The following is a 21,229-nucleotide window of genomic DNA, read 5'->3' as shown; positions in this document are numbered from 1 at the left end:
GCTGGCTTTTTTCTGTAACTGTCCTCAGCTGTCTGCAGTTTCTTCTGTGTTTTTACCTCAGAACATTGAGATCCACAGCTAAGCAATCAGAGGAACGTGGGTGCAAACAGTCAGGTTTTACCTCAGAATTCTGAGCTACACAGTTGACCAATCAGGGGGTGGGGGTGAGGCAGCAGCCTGCCAGGCACATGGAAACAATTTGGGGAACACACTTTGCCCCTTTTTTACCCCCTTAGGGGTCGTGTTTCTCAGAAATCTCTTTGTGTGTGGGGGGGTTGACATCATAGAAGGAATGCACTCCCCTTATTTTGGGTTTCTTAGTGCAGGGGGTTGGTCTGGCATTGAATGGGGGGAGGGCATACCCCCCTCTTTTACAAAATTGCCTCTCATTTATGTTACATTTAAGAAGTGCGACATAACTATGTATTCAAAACATCATCCGAGCAATCAGATATTAAACAAGTTCATATGAACCAATTTTCTAGAACCCACATTGTGAGAAGTTAAATAACTTAATAAAGGAAACCAGTTTTCTACAAATTTGGGGTATGTTTCCATTGTGGGTGGGAGTGTGGCTAAGCTGGGCCAGCAGCACCGCTAAGGTGATCCTACTGGGGCGGCGTCCCTGATGGATTAAAGTACCCTGGTCCTGCTCCTACACCTGACAGACACCTGCCTGTCTCGTGTTGGGGGGGTTGTGTTTAAAGGCATCAGGGAGACTGGGCCAGCAGCAGGGCTAAGGCAGTCCTGCTGAGCAAACCTCCACGGCGGCTGTAAGCATCCCACCTCCTCTCCTACACCTGACAGGCAGCTGTCTGTCCAGTGTAGGAGGGGGAGGAGTATTAGAAGCCACAGTGGAGGCAGGGCTGGAAGGATCACTAAGGCGTTACTGCTGGGGCGGGCTCCCTCATGGCTTTAAGCACCCTGCAACCACTGCTACACCTGACGGACAACCACCTGTTAGGTGTAGGAGGTGGGGGGAGTGTGTTGGAAGCCATCAGAGAGGCTGAGCCAGCAACTTTGCTTCACCTCACAGGTGGTTCTTTGCCACTCCTGATTTCCTCAACTGTCATTAGCTCTCTGCAGTCCCCTGTAACTGTTTTTTCTAACCTCAGAACACTGACCAATCAGACAGTGGTGGGGGTGCAAGGAGGCAACAGCCTGGGAGCCATATAGGAATCAATGCGGGGAGCACATTTTACCCCTTTTGACCCCCTTAGGGGTCAAACTTCTAAAAATCCCTTCTTAGTGAGCATCTATGTCACAGGAGGAGCACTCTCCCCGAATTTAGTGTCTTTAGGTCCAGGGGTTTGGCCTGAGCATTGATTTTACGGTGAGGGGACTTTCTTTTATATATATAAGAAGATATGATATTGCTGTGAGTTAAAGAGCTTTTGTTAGGACTGAAGCCAAAGGTGGGAAACCTACAAGATATAAGTAAAGCCCCAAATTCCACACATTCACACATCACACCTAAATCACGGTGTTTCTATAACAACCTGGACAAATATATGGTTGTCCTATCTAAGCTAGCCTGGCATACAGATTCTCCAAGGACAGTCTCATGGGAAACGATCTTGGGGCTTGCTTCGAGAAAGTTACTAGCAGATACTCCCAAGCACTCCAGCAACAGTCACCCCCCCACCCCGGAATGCTAAATGACAAGCGAAGGTGGAGGTACATTGATAAGAACCAGAAAGGCTGGAATCGAAAGTAACTACAAAGCAAGTCCAATGGAGCCTGAGCTTGACACCTCACTAGCCAGATTAGGCCTGCTTTCCTCCTGCCATCTCTCCCATTGGCTGTGCCCTGGGACTGGCTGGAATAGGTTGGAGGCCCTCTGGGTGCCAATGCCATGTTGAGGCTAACCTGAGGTGGGGCCCAGCCAGAACTGGCTGTGGAGGCAGCCTTGCCAGTGGGGGTATCAAGGGCCAGCCAACTGCCACCTCCTCAGAGGAATCAGAAGACTAGAATACCCACATGAGCAGCTGAGTCAAGAAGCAGACCGAACAGGGAAGCAACAGGAAGTAAGAACGCTTTCCAGTCATGGCCAGGCTGCTCACTCTAGCAGGAGAAGAAAGAGACGACACAGAGACCAGGGTCTCAGTTGCCGTCAGTTTCTCCTGAACCAGCAGAGTGTGAAAGGAGGAGAGAGCACTTGACAGCTCTAGAGAGAAGATGAAGTGCCTTCCTGATCACCCAGCAGCAATCAATGTTAATTCCTGGAGCAGAGTCTTCACAGGACCAGGACTGACAGGCTGATAGAGCGCTTGGCAGCTCTAGAGAGAAGATGAAGCGCCTGCCTGATCACCCAACACCAATCAATGTTAATTCCTGGAGCAGAGTCTTTACAGGACCAGGATTTACAGGCTGACAGAGAAGCAGTAAAGACCTGTACCTGGAGAATGATGAACTCAGTGGTAAGAAGTGACACCTGGGCCTTGGGGGATGAGTCAGCAAAAGGAGGCAGATAAAAGGAACATGCTGAGCAAGGCTTGGTGTGGAAGGGGCTTTGTTTGTAACACTCTTCTGTGAGTGGACTTGTGTAACAAACAAAGCTCTACCCAGACTTGCTGCTTTGTACCCTGTCTTTGCTAACTTTGCTTTCTCCTACAGCTTGAGACCCAGACCTTGTATTCTGTACTGGTTCCCAAGCCCTGGGATCTCTGACTCCAGACTGGTTTGTAGACCTTGTTCCTGTATCTTGTTTTACTTGTTGTCATACATTTGTGTATCCTGGAAACCCAGGTAGAGTAACAGTGCCAGGTTTTGCCCTGAATGCAACAGGGGGTTGAATTGGAGTTTGGTGCCATTCCTGAACATCAAGATCACTATGATATCACATTTTGATTACAGAATTTGGTTGTTACCTTTCACAAAGAAACACTAGATAAATGCAGAAAAGAGCTTTGAATAAAGGTGATGGGAAATGTTTTCACTTACATAGATATCAATTCCATAGCTGTATACATAGTTAGGATTGAGAAAGGCTGATATATCAGCTATGTCCCTTCCTTGAAAAGCATGATCTGGCTACTGTGATGCTCTGATCACATCCAGGGTAGATTACTGTACTACCTAAAATGTTGGACTGCCTTTGAAAACTGCCCAGAAGCATTTTTTTCAACAGTTTGCAGATAATCCAGAAGTAGTTTGAAGATTAGGTGTATTTTCATCTTGACTGGATTAGTTTAATCTGTGAAGGTTTTCCAAAGCCCTTGTTCCAAATTTTTACAAAGGAAACAAACAGTCTATTTTATTTCATTTGTGAAGAACTTTTGATGAGTACATTGCATTAAAATTAGACTGGCAACAGATTGAAATTGTATTTGTTTTAACCAATCAATTTATGAAATGTACATAAGTAACTAAAGGTTGTGTCCCATGAAATGCAAAGCATAGTTCCCCTCCATCCCATTCTGATAGAAATCCTCTGTGATCCCTTAAGAAAGGCATAGAAGGGGGTCAGGCAAGAAAATAACAGGCATGAAGAATTGCTTTGAGCAGGAAGAACTGGGTGAAACTGCCACTCCTTCTTCCATCAGTGGAGCAGAAAGTTTTGCCTGATAATACCTCCCGAGGGCTTCACAATGCACTGCTCCCCCCCATGGGAGGCCCTGTCCCCTGATGCTTTTCCAAGGGTCATAGAGATCTGTTGCAGTATTGCCAGACCAGTACTAGGGATGTGCATTCGGTTCGGGCAGACCGAAAGCTGAATCAGATTCTCTGATCTGATTCGACTGGCCAAATAGGGATTCCTCGAATAGTGCTGGCGGGGGAAGGGAAGAGGTGGGCTGGCTAGGGAAGTGAAGAGAGAAGAGCCATAGGGTACAATGGAGAGATCACGTCACTCCAGAGAAGGGGTTTAAACTTTAAACCCTTCTGTCTTGAGTCACACTGTAGTGGTGGCACATTCTCTCCACTGTATCCTATGGCCCCCATAGGGTTCAATGGAGAAAGATGGGGTTTAAATCTTTTAAACCCCTTCTCTCTTCACTTCCCCAGCTGGCCTGCCTTGGCAAGTACTGCCGAGTATTTCCTGAATCTCAGTATAATACCAATACTGAGATTCGGGAATATCGGCGTTTACCAATATTTTTTAAATTTGGTTTACCTGAACCCAAAAAATACTGGTTTCCCCCCCATGCACATCCCTACCAATACTGGAACCCAGCAGGAGCTTTAGGGAGAGAATATGCAAATTGGTGCCAAAGGGGGTGGGGATAGGCTTCACACTGATACTGTGGCGGGTGATGAAGGCTCCCAGGACAGAGGTATCCTGCCAGATTATCTGGAGCAGGAGACCTGGCAGCCCCTAAATTGTTGTGGGAAGGAGAAAGTAGGGAATGTCTGCTTTCTACTCAGACTGTATTGAACCTCAAGCTTAGAGCAACAACCCAACCTTTTCTTAGTTGCTTTAACCCCCACCCTCTATGATGGGCCATTTTCATCCCCATTCAAAGGAAAAAAAGGACAAACTGATTAACTTCTAGTGATTAGTCTTAAGGTCACAAAAATAAATGGCAGACGTGGGACTTGAACCCAAGTATGCTGAAAACTTTGTTCACTGGCTCTATCCTGTCTGTTCATAATAAGTCTTCAGGGACACTTTGGCTTCCCATGACAGGTTGTAATGGGGCATTAAAACCTCTTAATAACAAGTTTGTATGTTTTGGCTAAAACTCATCTCATCTGATTAGCTTTTGAATGAGATGGTCTTGGGTGTATTCTGAAAATGATTTATGAACATTTTAAGCTCTGAAACACACATCAATTTAACGTATAGCTCATTTCTCTACATGTCGCTGCACAATGTGGCCTCAAAAATAATAATCTAGACTGCCATCCACGCTAGTGAAAAGACGAATCTTTCCATTTACGAGAAGATGAAACAGCCTATATGTTATCACTGCAGAACAAATTAAGATGAAGCCTGGACAATTTACTGTGTCTTGTTGGTGTACATTTTTGAAAGCTGTTGCCAGCAAAGCTTCATGCCATAATAAATCAGTTAGTGTTCAAAATGCCAGCATGTTTTTCTTTCTGTGAATTCTATGCACTTAAAAAAAAAATGAACAGAAAAACCAAGCATCAAATACTTTGTATATTACCCTTAAAAAAAAAAAAGAGTAAGCTCAATCATTACGAACCACCATCTCCACAACCTCAAGCAACTACTCACCAGCAACAATGAACCACACAACAGTTGTGTGTGGTGCGTGCTGCCATGTTGTTTCCAGCTTATGGCGACCCTATGAATTAATGACCTCAAAAATGTCCTGTCATTAAGAGCCTTGCACAGTAGTTTGCATACTGCTTTGCCACAGCTCCCTTCTTCACTGGCCCCTCTACCTGCCCATCTTCTGATTGCCTTTTCAAAACTGCGCCCCACAAATTAACATTTCATAGTTAGTGGCTTGCTGCTATGTTATGGCTGTTGTTCCTCCCAGGGTTCATTAATGCCAGGCAAATTGTCCAGATCTAAATCAACTTGAGCATAGGCATTCTTACATTGTTTCACGGGAACTCTAACAAGTATGCCCCACATCTGCCAAAAGTTTGTTGCTAACTTGCTTGACTGAGAAAGTGTCTCAGACTGTGTGGGATTCTTGTCCTATCATACCCACATGACCCAGGATTTGTTAACTAGGACCCCAATGTAGATCAATATGCACATGAACATTCTTATACTGCCTACAGGGACTTGTTGGTTATTGGGAGGGAGGGGAAGGGCTGTTATTCTCTATCACATAACAACCATGTACTCTTGTCTGCAGCATGATGAAGAGCAGCTCTGATCAATTGTCTTCATAACTCTGCAGCATATGAGGCACTAATGCAGAAAAGCTGGTAAAAATGTCTACTGTACATATATAAAGTTGCTCAATACTGCATTCAAGTCAAGCTTTGCTCAAAATTGTATGGCAATCCAGAAAGTTACCCAGTGGTTACTGTAAATCTACAAAAAAACCTTGGGAAGGGTTGAATTCCCCCCAAAACCTCCACAGGGGCCAGTCACTCCAGGCATCAACAGTGAAAGATTAGAACATTGGGGGGGGGGGCTTCTAACTGGCTCTGTCAGTAAAAGGTATTGGGGGGGGGGGGAAGGCCCCTTTCCAGGCCTATTTTTGCCTTTGAGAGAGGGAGCCTTGGGGCCAGGCCTGACAAGGATTGCCAGTGCCAGGATGGGGAATTCCTAAAGGTTTTGCAGTAGTCTCTAAGGGCTGGGTTTGGGGAAGAGAGAGCCTCAGCTGGGTATAATGCCACAGAGTCCACCCTCCAAAGTAACCATTTTCTCCAGGGAGACGGATCTCTGCTGTCTAGAGTCTGGGGTGTCTACAAGTCCCACTTGGAGGCTGGCAACCCTAGGCCTGGCATCAGTCCAGGGTTGCCAGGTCCCTCCTGGCTACCAGCAGGGTATGGGGGGGGGGGGAAGGTTGCAAGATCCAGGCTGGGAAACTCCTGGAGATTTGGGGTGGGCCCTGTGGAGGACAGGGACCTCAGTGAACATAAGAACATAAGAGACGCCAATGTTGGATCAGGCCAAAGGCCCATCCAGTCCAACACTCTGTGTCACACAGTGGCCAGAAATACCAGTGCCATCAGGAGGTCCAGCAGTGGGGCCAGGACATTAGAAGCCCTCCCACTGTTGACCCCCCCCCCCAAGCACCAAGAAGACAGAGCATCACTTGCCCCAGAGCCCCTAGCTATACCTTGTGGCTAATAGCCACTGATGGACCTCTGCTCCATATGCTTATCTAATTCCCTTTTGAAGCCGTCCATGCTTGTAGCACCCACCACTTCCTGTGGCAGTGAATTCCATGTGTTAATCACTCTTTGGGTGAAGAAGTACTTCCTTTTATCCGTTCTAACCCGACCGCTCTGCAGTTTCATGGAGTGCCCACGAGTTCTTGTATTGTGAGAAAGGGAGAAAAGTACCTCTTTCTTTACCTGCTCTTTCCCATGCATAATCTTATAAACCTCGATCATGTCACCCCTCAGTCGTCTTTTCTCCAAGCTAAAGAGCCCTAAGCGCTTTAACCTTTCCTCATAGGGAAAGTGTCCAGTGAGGTACAATGCCATAGAGTCCACCCTCCAAAGCATCAATTTTATCCATGTGAAGTTATCTCTGTAGTCTGGAAATGAGCAGTAATTCCATGGGGTCACCAGGTCCCACCTGGAGGCTGGCATCTCTAGGCAGCACCCTCTGGGTGACTTGATACCACCTGATTCACATGGCTGCTTGCTACTCTTCAACAGCAGCCACCGTATGAAAGCCAGCGTGGTGCAGCAGTTAAAGCTTTGAAGTAGGGTTTGCAAAACGCAGGTTCAGATCCCCATTTTGCAGTGGAAGCGGACGGGGTTATTTTTGGAACAGTCATGTACTTTCAGTCTAACCAACCTCACAGGGTTGTTGTGCAGATAAAAAGGAGGAGAGAATAATGTAAGCTGCTTTGGTTCCCACTGTGAGAAAGACTGTAATCTTCCTAGGCAGAGGCTGTGGGGGGAGGTGTGGGGAGATGGGGAGATGGAGAGCTGAAGACAGAGAGGCAGATAAAGGTAGATTGGGTGTTGGGTGGGAAAGCAATAGGGCTGTCAACTCCGGGTTGGGAAATTCCTGGACATTTGAGGGGTGGAGTCTGGGGAGGGTGGGATTTGAGGAGGGGAGGAATTTCAGACTAATATAATGCCATAGACTCCACCTTCCAAACCAGCCATTTCCTCCATGAGAACTACCATTGCCAGCCTCCAAATGAGGGCTGGAGATCACCCAGAATTACTGTCAGTCATCTCACTCTCGAACACAGAGAGAGAAAGTTTATTGAAGAGATACAACTGTTGTCCAGGTAACAGTGATCAGTTACCCTGGATAAAATGGCTGGTTCGGAGGGTTGAATACCCTGCTGAGGCTGCTTCCCTCCCCAACCCTCAATGTCCCAAGGCTCCACCCCTAGATCTCTAGGAATTTCCCAACCTGGAGCTGGCAGCCCTAAGGTGAATTGATCTCTGTAGCTGTGAGATCCATTGTGATTCCTGGAGAGTTGCCACTGCTGCTGTAGGGGGAGAGGAAGCAGGTGGGTGGCTGGGAGCACCGCTGCTGCTGTGTGGGGTGTGGTGGGGGAGTATCTCTCTAATAAACCACCTATCTCTATCAATGTTTATATTTAGACGTGAAACAATCTGAGGGTACCCAGAGGATACATTCAGAGATTAATGCGTAGAATTGTTTGAGAAAGTAGAGTTAGATTCCCCCCCCCAAAAAACAACCTGTCCTTACGCTTGTCCAACTCTTAGTGAAGCGAGAAACCTTAGAAATGGTATGTATAGTTATCCTTCATGTATTTGAAATTCAAACCTAGCTCAACTCTTTGCATGTTTATTTGGAGGTGACTCCCATTAGTTTCAACAGGATTTAGTATGCATAACACTGTGGCCTTAAATCAGTGATACTCCCTTAGTAGCTTGGGAACCACGTATGACTCTTTTGACATGCTATCTGTGGCTCTTCCAATCATTTCCCCCCAGTGTGGCAAGGCCATTGCCCAGTGGAGCTTGTATTTGGCTGCTGCCATAAGGACCAGAGGATAGGTAAACTGCAAGCCTGAGCATTGGTCCTTGTGTCAGGGATCAAAATAAAGGACCCATTCTTTCCAATCCTTCTCTACAACCTCTGAACTCTCATCCCAGCACCTGCCAGGATGTGAGTAAGCTGGCTGCACAGAAGAGACTACAATCACCACCATGGCCGTCACCCAGAAAAAGAACAAGACGGCTGCAGTGGGATGGTGGTGGTTTTGCTCCCTTCTCCAGGGGGGATTCTGCATCTGACATTCACTCCACATTTTCTCAACACTGGGTGATTTTGCATTGGCTTTTCCCTCCGTTGTTTTACCAAACCTACCTTGCAACAGAAATTTCCCTCTGCATTGCGTGTTGCTTTAACTTTCATTGATCATTGGGTTTTATGGTACCTTCTGCATAGATTTATGGCCATTCAGTGGTGACTTGGCAGCCATAAGAACATAAGAGGAGCCAATGTTGGATCAGGCCAATGGCCCATCCAGTCCAGCACTCTGTCACACAGTGGCCAAAAATACCAGGTGCCATCAGTATGGTGTTGCCCCAGGGTATTTGAATGTAGTTTTCAGCTGCACCTTTATCTCAGTGATGAGAAAATGTGGAGCAAATGCCAGATGCAGAATTGTCCATTGAGGGAAAGGAGCAGCTCAAAATCACATTCAGATACCCCAGGACAACACCGTACTGACTACGAAGTCACCCCTGAACAGCCATAAATCTATGCAGATGGTACCATAAAACCTGATGAGCAAAGAAAGTGAAAGCGGCATGCAGTGTAGAGGTTACCATAAAATCTGATCATCAAAGAAAGTGAAAGCAGCATGCAATGCAGATGGGAATTTCTGTTCCAAGGTGCATTTAGTAAAACAATGGAGGGAAAAGCCAGTGCAGAATTGCCCCAGATCGCTCTCTTCCAGCTAACTTGTCAGTCTCTCTCTTGCCTGATCTGCTGTGTCTCATTTGGAAGAAAGTGCGAAAACACAGAGAGGGAAGCCCCTCTGCTCAATCCAGATATGAAAGAGCCAACTAAGGTTCAACAGTAATGAAAATAGGCTACACTATATGCTCAGAAGTAATCTGATAATTTAAAATATGATATCTTTAATATTGTAGTTATATTCTTGTAGGTGGGGCAGCACATAGGGCGTACCGTAATCTTGTAAACTTTTGGTTGATAGTAACTGAAAATGTGGCTCTCCATCAGCTGCAGAGTGAGTACCATTGCGTTACATTTTTAAAAATTCAATGCTTGGGATGACAGTATGTTGTGTTTTTTTAAAAAAAACTTGTTTATATGCATACATCATCTGGAGCATAAACTCCAAGCTTGTTTTAACCAGTTCTATTAAAGACGTGTACAGGAATCAAACTGGGCTAACTATTTAAAGCAAAATCTATTTTAGGATGCTTGGACAGTTGATTTTAATAGTGTTTTAATGTTCATACTGGAGATAACATTTATACACACACACTTAAAAGATATACATAACACAATTTTTTTCATTAACACTTTTTAAAAAAGCAATATGTTATGACACGAGTTTAAAATGTTTGAGATACTTTCCCAGATAACCTGATAAAGCGACCTTTTTCTTTTTGAATTTCAGTCCCGTTTGCTTACAGGGAACAGCTGCCACTTTTTAATCTATTCACATTATATTCTTCCTGATGTCTCTAATTGTTGTTTCTTTCCACAACCCAGGCAGGCCTCTGAGAGGTGCTCCCATTATAAAACAGAAAATTTAAATTGTAAAATCTAAACCAGGAAAATACAAAGTGGCCTCCAAGCATCTTTGGACTGTTAAATAAACATGTACATGCAAAAAAATGAGGCTGTCACTGCCACCATGAAATAATTTTCTTCATTTAATGCCAAATAGTTTTTGCTCTCTCTCTGCTGGTCTCCCAGTTTCTCCATAGTGCTAATTCATGTGTGATTATTTAAGGGCTGCTTTGTCTTTCTCTAAGGAAAACTTTGACAAGAGGAAAAGAACCATTGAGACACCATGGAAAACTTTCGTTGGAAAAGGTCGGGTGCACATACTTTAATAAATTAACCAGGACATTGCTTTTTGGAGAGTTTCCCTGGTACTCTTTTCTCATTCAGATAGAATGGGGGAGGATAAGTATCAGCATTGATTTATTTAAAATAAGTTTTGTGACACCTTAAAGACATTGTGGCATTTGTCCACAGAAACTTAGGTGTCATGCTTCTGCAGGCTCATAGCCAGAACTTTCTGCTGGGGGGCATTTAAATTTCTTAGGAGGCACTGGCTAATTACATTAAAGGTAATTCAATTGACTTGCCTTTCTGTCTCTGCCAGGTTTTAGTAGACTCCCCTCTCTCCCTCTGGGGAGCGCCCCCCCATCCAGACCTCTGCCACTGCCTTCGCTGCAGGGAATGGCACAGGGGTGGGGTGTCTCTTTGCTGTGGCTGCTGACGTGGGATTGTGGCCTCAAGGGCCAGAAGAGTGTAATGGAGAGGGAGCTGTAGAAGACTACACGAAAGAGAGAAAGAAGGCTCTTTTGGGGGGAGGGTAAAGAGAGTGAAGCATGCATGCATGGGGTCCTCTGCAAGCCCTTTTGGCTCAGCCCTGGCACAGAGGAGGAGGTGATGGCACTGACCCAGACCTCCCTCTCACCTTCCCTCCCCTGACTCCGCAAACAAAGCCAGCTTCCTCTGCGGAGGAGGAGAAAGGAGCCTGGCAACTGTTGGAAAACTTGTTCATCCCCCCCGGCTGGGACCCTCCAGCTTGAAAAACCTTCCCTGGCTAGGCTGCCCCCCACCCGCCCCATCACTTGGAAAAATCTGAAATATGCAAGGCAAAGACACTTTCCTGGAAGTAAACCCCATTGAATAACATGTGCTTACTTCCAAGGAGAGCTGTTTCAGATGGCAAGGAGCAGCAGCAGCAAGCTACATTGAGCCCCGCAGAGCTTGGCTGGGGGCAGGCCCGCGCAAGGCTTTCAGTTTGGGGTGCCACTTCTGCTTTTGACTCCTGCTGGAGAAGCACACATCACAGGGGCCCCGATAGCAGCGGCTGGGCATGAGCATGGCTGAGGGGAAGACTTTCCAGGGGGAATAGAGAGGAGCCGTCCGGCTCCTGTGCAGTCACCACAGCAGGCCCTTCATGCCAGACAGATGCACAGGAAGACACAGCTTCCCTTTCCACACCCGCAGCCTCTTGGGGGGGGGGGGCTGGACTGGATCAGAAATCATGGGGCCTCGGCAGTAAGTCAGGGGGCCAAACCCCAAGAGGCCCCAGCATAGCTACGGGCCTGTGCTTCTGGTGTAGTGGCATGTACTCTACAAAAGCATATTTGTCTTTAAGATGCTACAACTCTTTTTTCCTTGTTATGTAAATTTGAAAGATCAAAAGCATTAGAACTTTACAGGTTTGTAAAGCTGGTGATTATATACTGTAACAAGCAGAAATTGGTCCAATAAATTTTCTGCCTTGCTTAGTGTTTTTCATTCTCTTACATGATTGAGCTTGATATACCATTTTTGTGAAATTTTGTGCCCAAATTTTACAGTAAAATATAATTTCAAGATTATCAATCTCTTAATAATCACAAATAAACATCTATATGCATTTAGTTAAATGTGTATGCCTATTGTCTGAAAAAGTATGCATGCGCATGAAAGCATATACCTTGAATAAAACTTTGTTGGTCTTAAGGGTGCCACTGGATTCAGACTTTGTTATGCCTATTATGATTACTGATATACCAACAGGAACAGCCAGTAAGCAACAGAAGCAAATCACTTTAATGATATGTTGTCTAGTCTTGGCCTAGCAAAGGACAATATATCGAGACTTGGGAAAAGCGATTCTCTATTATCAAAAAATGTATAAAAGACCTAGTTTACTTTAACTCAGTTATATGAGCTCGGAGAGTATGCTCCACCCAGTTCTTTGGCATTCTCCCACCTTCAACCATCTCAGCCTACATTAAATGCCTACATTAAATAAACAGTTCATTGTTATTCATGCTTACACGCCTGAATGCTGCCCTTTCAGCAGTCCTACATGGGAGATACTGTAATTTGCCTTATTCTGACACTTTGCCAATGTGATTTGAAAAAGGACGACTCCCTGTCCCACATGACATTAGAATGTCCTCATCATAACTTCTATTGTGAGCTATGGATTGCCCCTATTTTAACCACATTCCCTACTACTGTATCAAAAGATAACATAGCCCCTTATTTGTTGGTGGATAGAGATCCAAAGACTAGCTAGCTGTGGCCAAATATCTCTTCACCATATTTTCCTTAAAGAAATAAAGACTCCTCATTGGCTGCTCAAGATCAATCAAAGTAACTTGAAAGAAAGATAGGAAAGGAAGGGAAGGTATGCCATTACTGGAAAAGATTCAGGACTGCAAATCTGCCTGGAATTAATAACAAGACTTTGTTAATTACTACCACTTTTAATGTTCATTTTAATGAGTATTATCTGTTCCCAATAAGATTCACAAATAGTTCTTATGTGGATAATTGCAGCTATCTTTATGACAGCAAGAGTCTGTGCTTTTGCGTTTTAATGGTATTTCTCAGACTTAACTCAGTCAATTAAAACATCTTCCTAAGTGAATTCATTTTTAAACATCATCAACACAATTAAAAGCTATATACACCGAGTTCTGAATAAGCAGGGCTTCTCTATTCACTACAGCATTCGAGGGATATGTTATGCATGGAAGGTCCACTCATCCATATCCTTTGTGTGCATGAGCAGAGCTCCTACTTTTACATTGAAATCACTGGATTAAGGCTAACAGAAACATTCTGAAGAGCCGGAGCCACAATGGAAAGGCCAGGGCTCTGGTCAATGCCTGATGGGCCACCCTAAGTGGGATAGCCAACTCATGGCTGCCTGATGATCATACTTTGAGCACAGGGACATATGAAAGGAAGTGGTCCTTCAAATATGTGGGTCCCAGGTTGTGAAGCTTCAAAGGTCACAACCAGTTCCTTAAACTGAACCTGGAAACATATTGGCTGCCAATGTAACTGTTTCAAAATGGTCAACGTATGTTTCCCAGTGGCTAGGCCCTGACAATTGTCAGGCTGTTGCATTCTGGACCAACTGTAGTTTCTGGGTTGTCTTTGGGGGCAACCTCATGTACAGCACGTTGCAATAATCCAGCTTTGAAGTTACAGAAGCATGGATCAGTGTGGCCAGATTGGCTAAATTTAGGTAACGAGAGAGTTTGCAAATCAGATGCACTGACAGAAGGCACTCCTGGCCACCGTGCCAATCTGCTTTTCAAACAGCAAGGCAAAGTCCATGAGCACCCCAAACTCTTAACATGAAAAAGCCAAGTTCACGCCATCCAGGAGAAGTGGATACAATCTCCCTACAATTACCAGCTTTTCCAACCTGCACGACCTCTGTCTTGTCTGGATTCAGCTTCAGTTTGTTTTGTCTTCAGTTTGTACCCTATCAACTTTAAATGAAGATTATAGACCAGAACAATTAAAGCTTTCGCAGTACCAAACCCAGGCAGGAAATCAGATTGAAATGGGTCAAGGGAGGATGTGTCATCCAGGAAGCCTTGGGGCTGTTCTGCCACTTTTCCGTCATTTGAAATATTGGTAGGATCAAAAACATTCTTCCTGTTATGGAAAAATGAGTGGAAGACTCTTTCTGCAAGAGGAAGGCATTTTTGGATCCAAACCCATTTCAGTCCATTGGACGGGATGTTACAATTCACTTTCTCTTACTTTCGGTTCCCTTGGTCTACAAATTTGTGTAACACTTGTGAGAATGCAACTGGTTATTGCATTAGCAAAAACATCACATGCCCACCTTGTATATTATTCTTCCTAGCTGTTCTCTAAGCATAACTATTGCTAAAGGTTTTTGCCAGACATATAGGGAAAGTATTATTAATTTAATGCAAATACATATAAGCAGCAATTTTGTTTAAATGGACAGTAACATAGCAATATAGTCTATAGTTTATTTTTAATCAGTTACTGATAATGTACTTACTTTCGCCTTTCTAACTCAAACTTATTCAATAGTTTCTGAAGACCACCATTTTTGAATCCCTGAAAGTGTGCTGCAGGGGCTCCTATAGTAATGACATCATACAGAACATCTGCAACAGGAATAGACAAATATTGAGATTTGCATGCAAACTCAAGAAGTGCAGATTCACTATCATCTATGTGGTTCCACTATAATATCTCCATAATTTGTTTTGGTGTTTCCCATTCTTCATAATTTGGCATCTCTGCAAACTTGGCCACTGCATAGCTTATCCCCAATTCCAGATAATTATGAATAAAGTAAATATCACCAGCTCTAACACCAATCCTTTTGGCACCACAGCATTCACTTCATTCCACTGTGAGAACTGACCATATGTTCTTGCTCTCTATTTCCTGCAATTTAACCAAATTTTAAACAATAAGCAGATTTGTCCTCTTATCTCATGACTGCTGCTTTTACTCAAGAGTCTCTGGCTTATCAACAAGCCTTTTAAAAATTCTAATATATACTTACTAGATCACCCTGATCCACATCATGTGGTAAGTGTACATAAACCTTATGGAGGGGAAGAGTAGAACTCACCAGAAGGATGCTATTCTCAGAAGTATCCCTATGGTCAACATGACACCTGTTCCCATTTGGAGTCAAATGGAAAGTATTCTCAGCTGATTTTAGACCATCACGGGCAGCCTCTTAGACCTAAAGTAGTCATTGTTTGGCTGTGATCACACTGGTGGCTTGGTGCGATATGGTGCCGCCTCTAATTGAACCGGGTTAAAGTGTAGTGGGATATATCAGCTACACAGCACAACCTGCTGTGGGTTACCCATGGAGACATCCCGTGGTAAAGCATCCACATTATTGTGGCGCCTCAACCACGGACCGAACGGCAAAAACAAATCCAAAAACCATGTGTGTGCGTAGTGCGCATGAACACACATGCACACATAGGCAATTATTTTTTAAAAACGCCTCCGTAGCGGCAGAATAGATCTGCAGGTTCACACTGCCAAATCCATTCTGCGTGCGCTCCCCCGTGTTCAGACATCTGGCCAAGTGCAATGAATGCGCAGGGAAACAAAAACACCACTTCGGAGGTGGTGGCTTTTTAACCCGGCTCCAAGTCGTCCTCGGACAGGGTGAGTACGCCCGGGGAATGCCTGACAAATGTGGCTGTGTGATTGTGCCTGTTTAATTTGTAAAATATGCCTTTATCGGGCCAAACTGCCAGTCTGAACACAACCTTTGTTTAGGTAGAAACCGGTACTTTGGATTCCTCAAACAACAGGCAAACAGTATAGATGACAGAGTTCTGCTGCAATCTGTTCCAGTGACCCATCTATAAATATAAATTTTCACTTGTACATTCTAGTACTTAAATGTATAATTTCTGTAACTTGCATTAGCATTCACTACTTTCAGCATCCTTCTATCCATAATGAATTTTAGTGCTGAAAAACTGTGGCCAGCTTGGAGAGGTCATTTAAAAAGGCATCCATAAGCGTACTCTCTGCATACCTTCTTCCAGATGTAACCTATTTGTTTTCATTTAGAAAGTGCCACATTTAAATAGAATTCAATCCTCTCCATGTAACAAACAATCTTTTTTTATTCCAGTGAGAAATGTCTCTATAAGCAGAAACACTGTATGAACGATTAACAGTTAATGGGCTGTATCTCAGTGGCATGGGTGAGATTCAAAATAGATCCATAGAAACCAATTTTACATTGATGCATTGTTTGTCCCTAAAATCTAATTTAAAGGCAGAAGTGAAATAATTTTATTAGCCTCAGATCGGCTCTAGCGTTCATGAAGTGATCATTTATTGTGAACCCATCACTAAGATTTAGTAATATGTGTTATTGGTTAAGGCTTCACTATTAATACAGGACTAGCTAATGCCCCATCAGTTTTACAAACAGGCTGAGCACCTGGGCCTGCTGGCATGGAGAAAGGATAAAATTTTCCCTTTCCACTCTGCACTATTGATGAGGAAGAGGGTAAGTGCACATTAATAGCCCCAAGACAGCCATACCTTTAATAAAAATATTATTTGAAAATGACTTAAAACACAATTCAAGGCAGTCACAGTCACGAAAGCCTCAGGCAGCATCTCAACAGCCATTAAGAAGTGTGTGTGGGTTTGTTTGTTTTACATAGTCTACAGTTTGGTCCCAATTCATATCAGTGGTACTTAGAAACATTCTTTTTTAAAGAAACTGGGGATCAAATGTTATTTTGAAATATGGAAAAAGGAAATCACCATTTTTACCACAAAAAATGTAGGGCTCCAGCAGAAATAGCATTAGCAACTATATGCCCTTCATCTACAAATCATATACAACATAGTACTCACACTTAACATTTCAAATATAAGCTAGGGAAAAGCCCTGACTACAGAACTAAAGCCAGCCCAGCAAGTTATGCTGAACTGCTGACAAGTAAAATGTTGAATTACCACATTCCCAGATATCAAATATTTGGCCATCTGCACATACATGCACAGAAAGTAACCTGCATAACTATGCTTTAGGACATTTTGTAGCACAAGCAGCCATAGATACTTGTAGATACATTTAATTAGATACTAATCATCTTGTTCTAGTAGCAACATTTACCTTCTGGGCATTTAAATAGGATAATCACATGAGTGTAAAACCCTGCAGATAATAGGAATACAAACAGGCCTCATGACAGGGTCTGAATCAAACTTCCAAGCACCAAAGTGTATACAGAATATATTTTACCTTTCAACCGAGGGCTGTGCACATACATTCTCTGCAGATGTAGATTGACTGGAACAAATTCTAGTGTCTTTTCCCCTTTACTACAGCTTGATTTGAAAGAAGAACCTGGAAAGCAAGATCCTGAAGAATTATTATCTGAAGTGCCCTCCAGATGTTCTGCTTTTCTTAAAATGTCAGGGTAATACTTATGTTAGCAGCATTTTAAAAATACCTTTAATGTGTAACTGTGTATTAAGAAAAAACAACAACTACAATTTGCTAACTGTGTCTCAGCATGCACCTCTATCACAGTCGACAAAATAGCTTTTAATTTACAGAACAAACTAATGCTCGGGTTCTTTCTTTTCAGTCCCCTGCTTGGTGATAGATGTTCCTGCTGCCTAGAAACAGCCCATAGCATATTTGAAATGATGGTGCCATAAAGCTATATATGCTAAAAACAACACTAGATCATGGAACTGGTGTACATCTCAGGGGCAGGTCACACAGAAAGCACTTCTGCAAACAACCTCTGTATAGACCACCATATATAATGATCACACGCAGACATACACATAGATGTATTTTGCAGCATCTACAGGGATCAGGAAAGTGTGGCCATTATAGATTCTTTTTTTTTTAACTACCCCATGGAGGGATAGAATTTTATTTAAATTTTTTTCAAAAACATACAAACATTAAACCATTATAGATTCTCAGTAGGTGTTACATAATGGTACATATGACTTATACCTGGTCACTTCCACACTGTTTAGAAATTGTTCTTTAGCAAAGAAATGTTTTGTCCCAGGAATTTTATACTGTGCGATGCAGACCTCAGCATGGTGCAAAAAGTTGCATGGCTCAGGAAAGGAGACGTGATAGGGAACAAATAGTAGAGCAATAGCACTAAGTACTTGGCACTGACACCACTTACTCATAAGGGCACACCAAAAACACATATTGACCCAAAGTATATTATTAACATTCATTATTAAGTCTATATATTTGCTACTTCATCTTACTTATAAGGGCCTAGTAAAGTAGGCCATTATGACGATCTAAGATTAGATTTAAATCAAGAGCTAACTGCACCAAGTGCCAACACTCCTTCATAGAGTATAACTGGATACCCAACCAACAATTGAATACTATGCTCTTAACATGTATTGTTGAGTGAAAGTTGGGATTCAATAGGGACAGCAAACACATACATAAAGAAATATATGGGAGCTATTGCTGGCACCAAATGTGTAACATATGAGAAAAACGCACTGGAGAACACAGCTTATTTATAGACAGCACTCATGGATAGAAAAAACATGGTTTGGATACTGTTATGTATTGGGACTGAAACATTGCAGGACTGTGCTGCCAGAGACAGGGTGAGCTTGGAGCTGAATAACAATAGACCAACAGGATTATGGCAGTAACCAATCAAGGTGTAGGACAGTGCTGCCAGAGAGAGGGTGAGCTTGGAGCAGAATAACAATAGACCAACAGGATTCTGGCAGTAACCAATTAAGACGTAAAGTTTTGTAAATAGCCTATCGTTGGGAGTGGGGTGTGTTGGGGTGTGGCCATTGCATGCAATATAACTGAGCTGAGGCTCTGGTCTACAGTCTTGTTCTTGCTGAAATCACTGAATAAAGTAGAGCTGATCACTAGACTGGGAGTCTGTTCATCCATGGGACCCACTATTTAACAGATACAAACTGATATTCTTGCTATTCCTGTATTTCTTTAGGGAATCTGAACCTGGGAATGAAGTTACTTGCACATAAAGGAAATCACGTCAGTCAAAGGCTGGGCAGGGATCTGAACACTGCTTTTTGAGATCAACGCCCAGTAAGATGGCTATCTGGTCTTTTTTACAGAAAAAAGCTACCAAGGAAGTTTAGGCATATTATTAAAGCAATTTCCCCATATAGAAGAGAAGCATGCAAGTATTGTTTGTATTAGTTCTGGAGCATTATCAGAGGTCATTTCAGGGGGGGATCGCAGTTCCCCCGGGTGAGGTACGGGGGGGTGGGGCACATGACGAAGCCCCGCCCCTTGCTTCCGGCCACCCTGCTTCCGGCCCTCATTCAGCCAGGAGGAGGTAGGAGAAGAGGGAGGGTAAGTTGCTTCCTCCCTGCCTCTCCCCACCCCTGCCTGCCTGCCTGGGGCCAGGGAGGACCTTTCCGTTGGGGGCGGGGTGTGTGGCCTTATGACACACTTCCGGTGATGTCAGGGGGTGTGGCATATGCTAATGAGTTATGCTAATGAGTTCCCCTAGCTCTTTTTCTATGAAACGACCCCTGAGCATTATAAATGCCAATTCTGCAAAATAAAGGTTGTCAGGAAACTAATACTTCTGTACAACTACTCTACTGCTGAATAAAACTATTTCTTCCCAAGATACAAAAGAAAAGATAATTATATCTATGCATACACATTCAATCTGAACCAGGTACAGGATGTTTCAAAGGAGCCATGGATGAACCATCACTGGGAATAATAGTATCTGTTTAGTCTAGCTCATACAATGTCCTCCCACACAGAAACACAATGCCTGGAGGTCATACCCAGGAAGAGATTCTGGCAGAGAAAAACTATTGGCCCTATACTTACAGGTTCAGGCAAATCCTGCATTTAAATAATCTCTCTGGATATCATCTGAATAGACACATACAATGAAATGACATTTCAATTGATAAGACATGACCCAAAAAACGAGTAAATTTTAACTTCATTTGTTCAGTGAGAACATATTTCTAACCTGTGTACTTCTCTAGTTCTGCAAGCATGTCTTGATAGAGGGTCAGCATTTGATCACAGTGTGTAATAACAGTTTTACGCATATTGTCCCAATGTGGAGAAAGTTCACCAAGTTCTTTAAGGTCCTGATTCCTAGAGTGGAAGAAACAATCATAATAATAAAACCACAGCATCAGTCCAGCAGTATAAAACAATTTCAAATACCAATTTACAGAGTACCACTTTTTAAAAAAAGTATACAGTGTTTTGCAGTCTTTTATTTACTCATATACTACCATCACCCTGTGAAGTAAGTCGGTATTGTACCTGGGTTTTTTTCCTTATTGAGGCTAATAGCAGTTCAGAATGTGTGTGATTTCTAACAACAGGGTGGCCCAGGCCAACCTGGAGGCCTACATAGCTGTTATTTAATGTAAAAAATACATTGATATATGGTTTATTTAAAGGTTAAAAAAGATTTCACTACGTTGTAAGTCTCTACAGCTTAGCAACAGAGAAAATAAAGAAGCTAACTGTTCTATCTAATACACTGAATACCTGTTATGTGATGGCATATCTTCTTGTAGCATAAAAATCCAAGCCGTAGCAAAGAAGCATTCTATACATTGCAGTCCATCATGATAAAGCATAGCATATCAAAGCATACTGGCATGGCATGAACATAAAGTTAGCAGGGCTTCCTTCTCGCCTGTACTCTTATTATAGCCTTTTGCCCTCTAGCACCAGGTAGTCTCTTGGATCCAATCAGGAATCTTCCTTCATGGAACTTTTCCAGAAGATTTTAATGTCTGCTCCTAATTTCCCCCTTCCATCTGGTTACACAACTGAGCATAGATTCTCAGCTATTTGGGTGATGCCCCCTCCCCTCCCTGCCCCCTCCCCTCCTGGTCCCCCTCCCCTCCCCTCCCCCAGTCCTCTGAGGCTACTGGAGACGACAGCAAGGCCGGCATGCTTCTTGATTGGCCAGGCAGGTGGTTGGGGGGGAGGAGGAAGAGGAAGGGGGCTGAGTGGGGAAGCATGTGGCAGGGCGGAAGGGTCTGCCCCTGCCAGCTTGTATTGACCTGGGTGACTGATGGTTTCTTGTGTGGGGGTTGGCGGTGCAGCAAGGCGGGCGGCTGGGCTTCCTTGCTGAGTTGCATGGAGCTCTAGTGCTG

General features: G+C 43.6%; 1 protein-coding gene across 1 annotated transcript in view; it reads right to left on the bottom strand.

The window, feature by feature from the left end:
* Nucleotides 1-21,229, bottom strand: part of INPP4B (inositol polyphosphate-4-phosphatase type II B) — a 373,171-nt gene that overhangs the window by 117,456 nt on the left and 234,486 nt on the right. Inside the window, exons 13-15 of the mRNA XM_015417726.1 lie at nucleotides 20,077-20,207; nucleotides 17,337-17,441; nucleotides 14,586-14,694 (exon numbers count right to left, since the gene is read on the bottom strand). Of these exons, the coding sequence (XP_015273212.1) occupies nucleotides 14,586-14,694; nucleotides 17,337-17,441; nucleotides 20,077-20,207 (345 nt within the window). The remainder of the gene's footprint in view (nucleotides 1-14,585; nucleotides 14,695-17,336; nucleotides 17,442-20,076; nucleotides 20,208-21,229) is intronic.

Source organism: Gekko japonicus, unplaced genomic scaffold (genome assembly GCF_001447785.1).
Source record: "Gekko japonicus isolate JY-2015 unplaced genomic scaffold, Gekko_japonicus_V1.1 scaffold97, whole genome shotgun sequence".
In the NCBI taxonomy this organism is placed as follows: Eukaryota; Metazoa; Chordata; class Lepidosauria; order Squamata; family Gekkonidae; genus Gekko; species Gekko japonicus.
Note: the sequence above shows the minus strand (reverse complement) of the source record. Positions and strands in the feature narration are given on the sequence as shown.